General features: G+C 55.5%; 1 protein-coding gene and 1 long non-coding RNA gene across 2 annotated transcripts; one reads left to right on the forward strand and one right to left on the reverse strand.

Moving 5' to 3' along the window:
• Positions 1-681: 681 nt before the first annotated feature.
• ACP4 (acid phosphatase 4) lies at positions 682-6485 on the reverse strand. The gene is made up of 12 exons (XM_013064124.2): positions 6428-6485; positions 5639-5707; positions 4717-4821; positions 4558-4644; positions 3569-3715; positions 3160-3258; positions 2970-3065; positions 2081-2213; positions 1919-2001; positions 1328-1452; positions 943-1121; positions 682-864 (listed from the first exon to the last, which is right to left on the reverse strand). Exons 2-12 carry the CDS (start codon positions 5654-5656, stop codon positions 749-751), a joined length of 1188 nt encoding a protein of 395 aa, XP_012919578.1. The 5' UTR covers positions 5657-5707; positions 6428-6485; the 3' UTR covers positions 682-748.
• A 57-nt stretch (positions 6486-6542) lies between these two features.
• Positions 6543-7048, forward strand: LOC101670392. The gene is made up of 3 exons (XR_200571.3): positions 6543-6654; positions 6738-6797; positions 6951-7048. It is a non-coding gene; the product is annotated as an uncharacterized LOC101670392 (long non-coding RNA).
• Positions 7049-8502: the final 1454 nt, after the last annotated feature.

The following is an 8502-nucleotide window of genomic DNA, read 5'->3' on the forward strand; positions in this document are numbered from 1 at the left end:
GTTCCCAGGAGGTTAATGGCCAGGGTTGTGGGGTCTGATGAATTGGGGTTCTGGGCTCTGCCAAGTGAGGAGGGAGCAGAGGCTGGTCACTCAGCTTGCCTCAAGCTTGCCCACGGCTCTGGACCTGGCACTGCCAGAAGGCTCTCCTGCTACACTGCAGGCCTGACCCACCCCGCCCAGAAGTTGGGGGAAAAGGTGACACCAGTCCCTACTGCCCCAAGAGCCTGCAAGGGTCACCAGAGCCAGATTGGGTCCCAGGAGCCCTATCTCCACAAGGTGTGTGACCTGTGCAGGGGTGCCCAGAGCAGGTGCACACCTACAAACCTGTAGCCCCACGTGTACTGATGTAGCATATACTCCCCAGCTTGTATGGAGACAACAGGAACACACCCATACACAGCAGCCCCACATGCACCAGCACACACGTGTATGCATAGAAATGTGTCACAGGGACACATGCACATAGGCACCAATGTGAGTCTCTGCTCCTGTGTAGAAGTGCAGAAGCACACGTGAATGTGTAGACACAGGAGCCAAACACGTACACAAACCACCCCGGGCACACATCCATGACACATGCAGGATCACACGCACAACTGCCTGCAGCTTCCTGGCCAGAGAGCCCCGCCGCCCCCATCTCCTGCAGGAACAGGTGCGCACAGTAAGTCACGGAAGCCAAAGCAGTGGGTGAGCAGACATGTTGGGGTGCAATGCCAGCTGTGGAGGAGGGGGTGCCCGGGTTCCCAGCTCACACAGGGCGCCCCCAGGCCCGCAGGCAGCTGGGTCTCCAGGCCAGCAGGCCCAGCCCCACGCTGAGCGCCGCCAGCACTGCCACAGCCCCGGCCAGCAGGGGCACCACAGTGGCTGTGGGGAGAACATGGGAGTGTGAGTCTCGGGACCTGGGCCCCCCCACACTCCCGCCCCAACGCCAGTGGCCATCACCTGCAGGGGTGGCAGGCTCATGGGAGCCGTGACAGGGGACCCCGTGAGCTGGAGGCCGGGCCGGAGCAGTGAGCTGACGGAAGCGGGCTAGCGGGCAGGCGCCAGGGCACCCGGGGAGGCTAAGGGTCAGGGGCAGTCCAGTGGAGTCGTTGCGGTAGAAGAGGGAGATGGTGACATTCCTGGAGGAAGACAGGAGGTGATAGCACCCAGATCCCTCCTTACTTCCCCCGTCACTGACTTAAATCTGGAGTGGAGACACTGGACTCCTGATTCCTACGTATCAACCTCCTTGAGCCATCCCACACAAATCCCCCTCTGCCTGGGACCCCATCTCTTCTTGAGACAGTCCTGTCCCGCCCATTCCCGGGCACTGCCCTCTCCTTACCCTGCATCTTCATCCGGGTCCCCGAGGCGCCTCCGGAATTCAAAGCCGAGGCAGGCAGCATACGGTGGGGTGTGCCCATCATAGAGACCCAGGGCTCCCTGGAGGGCCAGCAGGGTGCTGTCGTGCTGCAGGTGGATCCCAGGGCTGAGACACGCTCCTCTTTTGATGTCTCCCCTCTCCTGAACTCTAGACTTATGCATCCGGCTTCCTCCCAGATGCCCCCCAGATCTCTTGGAACCAACCCTGCCCCCCCAAATCAGCTCACCCTGGAGGCAGTCCCACCAGATACAGGAAATCATTTAATGAAAATTGGTCAAAAAGATGCAAAAATATGATTGGGCAGCTCAGTTAAACAGCTTGTCTTTGCAGAAGAGCCAGATTCTCTTATAACACCAACACCTCCCTCCTTCTAGACTGTATACCTCTAGTGATACAGTCTGAGAATACGGTTTGAAGATATGAGTTACCCAAGGCAGTGGGCTGAAGTTCCATTGAGACCACCCCACCAGCTCTTCCTGACCATCCACATTGCCATCTGACATCCCCCATCCCTGTGCCCACGTGGCACTGCCTCCCTCCCCAAAGACTCACAGCTGAGTACATAACCATCTTGAGGGGCAGCCCGAGGTGCTGGGCCCGAGAGAAGTTGGCAAGGATGGCATCCAGCAGGATCCCTGTGAGGACAAGAACAGTGCTAAGAATCCCCCAAAGGAAGGCGCTTAGGCCTCCCAGCCTCCCAGCCCCACACCTCACCCCCTGTCAGCTGGGCCTTCTCCGCTGCCCGGGGTGGACCCACATGGGCCCCAATATCCAAAGCCGAGATCTGGGCTAGGGTCCGTAGGACTTTCGGGGAGGCCCAGGATGGGAGGGGAAGACCATGGGCTTGCTGGAGAGAGACATGGAGAGAAGACAAAGTGACTGGGACATTCTGAGCTTGTTATGCTCTCCTCAGGCCCTTCGAGTACTTGTGCTGTCCCCCTGAGCTGCAGTCCTCTCTCCCACCCCTCCGCCAAACCCCTCATGGGCTGGCTGGTCAGGAAATCATGGCCAATAGCCATCATTAATTAACAATAATAATGACCATCACCCCACAGCCCAGGAGCCCCCACGCAAGGAGCCAGGGGTGTTTCAAACATCAGACGTTTTGGAATCTAGAAGGTTCCCATGGTGGCAATACCATCTCCCTCAGAATACATCCAGTGGGGGCTAGGCAGCCCTCTTAATCACACACGTTGTTACTCCCACTGTGCAACTAGGGTAATTCTTACGGAATGGGCTAAGCAAAGACTATCTATCTAAAGAGCATCACACCGGTGCCAGTCGATCCCTGCTGCCCAAGTTCTGGGTTTGGGAGCCTTTCCCACAAGAGATCTAACAGAGGAGGAACAGCAAACATGTAGCCTCAACCATTCCTGCAGGCCTGCATGCCAGGCATTGTTCTAAGCATATTGCGTGGATTAACCCGTTTTGATCTTCCCAGAAACCCCAAGTGCTGTTGGTATCCCCACTGTGCAGAAGGGCAAACTGAGGCACCAAGAATTAAGTGACTTGCCTGAGGGAACGCAGATAGTGAGCAGCAAAACTGGGATTTGAATCCAGGTGCCCTTAATCACTCAGCTGGTTGGGTGGGGCAGGGGCTCACCTGGCATATCAGTGTGTCTAGAACCTTCCATGCCCTGCGGAGCGGCTCTCCAACCAACAACAGCCCGGTGACGTTCTCCAGGTGAGTCAGGAAGTCCTGGGTGCACGGAACCTGGGTGAGTCCAACCGGCCGCTCCCGGCCCCGCCCCCGCCCCACACCCTTCCCAGCGCGCCCCGCCAGCCCAGCTCACTGTCCAGCCCTCCAGGGCAGTCTGGTACTCCGCCGCCTCTGTGGCCTCTCTTAGCAGCTCATGGTATCGGGGACAGCTGCGCATGGGGAACCTCAGCAGCTGGGGGAAACTGAGGCTCAGAGAGGACAGCGTGACTGGGACCCCACAGTCGCAGTGCGGGATCTGGGGCTGTGGAGCCCTCGTCCAAATCTCTCTTTTCAAAATATGCGGTCTCTCCCAAATCTGGTCGCACATCATGGGGATGGCGGCTCACGACATCCATGAGCCACCTAGACAGCTCTGTCGCAGGGCGGGTCTCACTGCTCCCAGCCAGCACAGGCTGCCTCTCCCAATCACTGGCTCCCCCCACCTAGGGGTCGAGGTCTCACTCCATCCCTCCCACCCCCCTGCACCTGTCCAGCCCCCTGACCTTGTCCTCGGTGATGGGCACTGTGTGCACCGGGATGGGCCTCCAGGCAGCCTCTGGGCGACCTGGGGCAGCCTCAGGGAACAGCCCTGCGAGGTTGGCCTGAGCACTCTCCAGTGTGCGGTCAAAGTCAGTGCTGCGGACATACACCTGCGGTGGCGGGGAGAAGGCAGGCAAGGGGCTCAATGTCGGGTCAGAGGTTGGCTGCAGCATCAAACTAAAAGCTTCAGATTAAGTTCAGGGTCGAAGGTCAGGTGTTGGAAGTCAAAGCTGAGGGTGAGCGGGAGTGTCTGGTCTTCCATGTTGGAAGATGGGACCAACAGTCAGAGGTCAAGGTCAGGAGCAGTGGGGTTGGAGGTCAGAAGTTGGGCGAACATGTGGGATTAAAGGAGTCAGTTGCATCAGTGAAAGAAAGGAAGATCACAATTGCTGATGGCTGGAAGTTGGAGTTCAAGGTTTAAAGGGGAGGTGGAAGGACATGGGACCAGAATTCAGGACATGTCTCTCAGGGATCAGAGGTCAGAGGTCAGAAGGAATGATCCTAATTGAGAGATATCAAAAGACAGAGGAGGACATAGGAAAGACAAATCAGATTTGACGAAGGGCAAAGATCAAACACTGAACTCTTGAGGGCACATTGAACCACTGAGGGTCAAAGTCAGAATCAGTCAAGTTTTGGAATCAGAAACCAGAGGTCAGAAGGTCTGGTTAGAGTTGGTGGGTGTCTGAAGACAGAGGGGAAGGCCAGGAAATAAAGTCAGTTGATGGAGCCCAGAGATCAGAGGTGAAGCATGGGACACGTGTCGAGATGGGGTCAGAGGTCAGAGGTCAATGCAAGTTAGCTGATGGATTGGAGGTCAGGGATCAGATATGGGGTGCAGGTCAGGTTATTGGGGGTCAAAGGCCAGAGGTGGAGGCCCAACTTTTGGAGTCAGTGGAGGTCAGAGGTGAGAGATCAGAAGGCCAAGCAAGGGTCATCTCATTGGCAGTACCTCCTCCCGCCGGTACTCCGGGCTCAGAAAGGCCTCATAGCGGCTCCTCAGGAACCGTCCCAACTCCAGCTGCTGGCGGACCCCCTCCTGAGGACAGAGGAAGCCTCAGCAGACCCCTCCCTACCCCACCCACTCCTCCCCCGCACCCCGGCTTCTCACCCCTGTCAGCTGTCCCAGGCCTCTTGGCCACACAGCTGCAATTGCCTCCTTGTGTGGGTCCGTGGGGTAGGAGGCCAGCGGGGCCCGGTCACCATGGCGGAACACCTGGGGACGGGACCAGGTCAGGGCTGGCTGAGGAGAGGGGAGAGGTCAGGCCAGGGCAGGGGACAACCTCACCACAGCCACAAACACCAGGGGTCCTTCGGTCAGGGGCTGGGGCTGCAGCAGCGGCAGGAGCAGGAGAAGTCCAGCGGGGAGGCCCCAAAACCCTGTCCCAGCCATCTCCGCACAGCCCAGACGCTGAGCTCAGCCCACCGTCTGCGCCGCAGCCCCACCTGCTCATTACCCCTGCCTCAGCACCCCCCCGAAAGCAGGTCCTGGCATGCCTCCCCCAGGAGCCGAGGTGGCCTCCTGGGATCTGGCTCCCCTGGGGCCTTTGCCAGCCTTGGATTTGCCAGTGGATCAACCTGTTTAATCTTCACTGCAGCTCTGGCAGGGGCTGATTCTGTTCTCACCATCCCCATTGTGCAGGTGGGGAAACCGAGGCACAGCAGGGTCAGTAATTTGCCTGAGGAACACAGGCAGTGTGTGGCAAAACTGGGATTTGAACCAGAGACCCTAAACCTGGGTGCGAAAGGAGACAGAGAGACCCCCCCCCCAACCCAGCTCCGCATTCTAGACACATTCTCTGCCTTCTCCTCCCTCCTCACAACCTCAGTCTGTCTTTTCCTATTCTCACCCCTTCAATGTTGGCACCCTTTGAAGCTCTCTTGGGCTTCTTGGAGATGTTACCTTCTTCCGGTGCCACCCACAGCTGGCCACAGCCAGCACAGCCCAGTGGTTGAACACCCAGACCCCAGCTTTGGCTTGGCTGCATTCAAACCCCCTTTACAAGCTGTGCAACTGTGGGCAAGTTACGTACCTCTCTGTGCCTCCTCATTCATCAAATCCATACAATGGGAATGAGTGCCATCTGTGCCTCACAGGGCTGCTTTGAGGATGAATGAATTCAAAGGGCAGAGTGTCACCTCGTTGGGACCATGTGTGTACCTGGGACCATATATGTATCCAGCAACTCAAAATTTTGGCCGTTCTGCCCATGTCCACTAATGACCACGAGAAGGCAAAGGGCATGGCATTTTGGGATTACAGAGAATTTAGCGAGGAGAATTCACAGAGATGGGACCTGTGGGTGATGACCTTTGACTGTACTTTTTTCTTTAGCCTCCATATTTCTGGTAACGGGGAAGTTAGTTCTAAGGTGTAACAAACAAAAAGAGTTGGACACCTATAATGCCAGCGGGAAGGTTGGTGGGGTGAAAGTCAGGGAACCCGGGGTTGGGGGGGACACAGTTGGAGTCTCTGGCGCTGTCCCTGTGCCTGTGGTCCACAGGTGGGCAAGTTGCCACCCTGTACCCCCCAGCACTAGTGACAAGACTCATGGGAATGCTCAGTTCAGCTGCTGCTCCTCACAACCTCGGGTCTGGCAGACTGCGGGAGAAAATTTTCCCAGGGGCCACCTCCCAGCTTCCAGCCTCTTCCTTGTTCCTAAGACACTGACAGTCAGAGCTGACTCAGTGCCTCCCCTGTTCACAGCCTCCCATGGCTCCCAGCACTCTAGGGTTGGGGGGCGAGGGGGACAGATTTCTCAGTGTAGTGTTGAAGATCTGGATTCTCTGATTTCAAACGTCCCCATCCCAAATTCACATACTGCATGTAACATTCTGCCTCCAAGTCCCCTCTCCCTCCAGTATCTGTCCCATGTCCCCTCTACCCAGAATGCCCTTCTCTCGTCACCACGGCCACCATTCTGGTCTCCCAGGCAACCCCTCTTACGTTCTAGTGGCTGATCTGTCCTCTCTGCCTCAGAGTCCAGGAAAGGAAGAGGAAGGTCAAGCAAGCACGGAGTTCAAGACCATGGCCATGAACTTTCAGGAAGTGAGGAGGGGTCTCGCAGGGGGAGGGAGGTCAGAGGGAGGGAAGGAAGGGAATAAGCCCTGACCTCTGACTGCTCCCCCCAGAACGTAACCCTGGCTATGGCTGTATTCACCATCCTTGCCTCCATCTACTTCTTCAACAAGGTGAGTGGGAAGAGGGTAAGGGTGGTGAGCTGAATCTCTGTCTCTTTGGCCCCAATTTTTTTTTTAATTTTTTTTTCTTTGGCCCCAATTTTAACCACTTAGCCTCTTCTCCTCTCCCATGCCTCTGTGATTTTCTGTGTCTTCCTCCCTTAGGCTCAGCAATGAGAAGACACAGGATGCCTAATCCAAGAGCATTCGGCCCTGGATCATGACTCTGGCCTCTGAGACCAAATAAATGGACTGAATCAGCACAACCTGTTTCATCCTGGCTGGTCACAGCCTCCCCGGCTCTGTTGGAGGGGCAGGAGGAGGGGGGCCAGGAGGGGGGCCAGTCTCCTGGGCCTGATAAAGGAGGGGCTAGAGGCCCGGAGTCTCTGGTTTGAGACAGGGAACCCAAAATTTGAGCTGAGTTTTGAGAGATGAGTAGGAGTCTTTCGGGAGCAGTTAGGAGGAAGGACATTTGTACTCTGGGTGCAAAGGCACAGAGGGAAGGGGCACCTGGGTGGCTCAGTTAAGTGTCTGCCTTTGGCTCAGGTCATGATCCCAAGGTATTGGGATCAAATCCCACAATGGGCTGCCTGCTCAGCAGGGGAGTCTGCTTCTCCCTCTCCCTGTCCCCCTCCCCTCTGCTCATGCTCTCTCTCTCTCTCAAATAAAATCTTAAAAAAAAAAATAGAAGGCACAGAGAGGAGAGAGAGCAGGACTGACTCACCTGGCATCAACACGAACTGCTGCGTACTTCAGCTACATTCCTTCTCTCTGAACCCTGGTTTTCTTCTCAGTCAGACAAAGGTGAAAATTTTTGTTCAGTGGGCTCTGAAGGCCACAGCCAGAAAAACTTGAGACCAAAGACACAAACTGAGTTTGTCAGGTATCATCTTCATTGTTATATTTTGCAACACATCTTTCTCTTTTCTTAGAAAACTTCTACTCAACCTTCAATACCCACTATTAATGCCCCTTCCTATAGAAGTGTCTAGACCTCCAGACAGTCTGTTACTAGCTCCCTCACTAACCACCTCCTCCCCACTGCCTGCCTTCATCCCCAGCAGATGGAATGCCCTGGGGGACACCCCAGCCTTTGGCTGAGCTTCCTCCACTTTCTTATATGATGAACAATTTTATTTTGACTCAATATCTAAAAGGGCAGCTCCTGAAGAGGGTGACCAAACATCCCGACTTTCGCAGGAAAGGCCTAGCAAATTTCGATTAGGAATGGACTTATAGCCTCACTACAATTTTGCCTCGCGGATTGCAGACACCTTGGGCCAGTTGTTGCAACGTCATTGGTTAATAGCGTCCTCTTTATTTCTTTTTTTTTTTTAAGATTTTATTTCTTTTTTTTAAAGATTTTATTTATTTATTTGACAGAGAGAGATCACAAGTAGGCAGAGAGGCAGGCAGAGAGAAAGAGGAGGAAGCAGGCTCCTGCCGAGCAGAGAGCCTGATACGGGACTTGAACCCAGGACCCTGAGATCATGACCTGAGCTGAAGGCAGCGGCTTAACCCACCGAGCCACCCAGGTGCCCCCGTCCTCCTTATTTTTCAAAAACGTCCTCCTTATTTTTCAAAAACGTCCTCCTTATTTTTCAAAAACGTTCCCGTAAGTTTTACTTACGGGAAACCCTGGCTGCAAAACTAGGAGCCACCACACGAGGGAGGTGTTGGACCATTTTCCCAGCCAGAAGGTAGTCCGCCCGGCTCC

This window comes from Mustela putorius, unplaced genomic scaffold (assembly GCF_011764305.1).
Source record: "Mustela putorius furo isolate JIRA1106 unplaced genomic scaffold, ASM1176430v1.1 tig00000196_pilon_pilon_pilon, whole genome shotgun sequence".
NCBI lineage: Eukaryota > Metazoa > Chordata > Mammalia > Carnivora > Mustelidae > Mustela > Mustela putorius.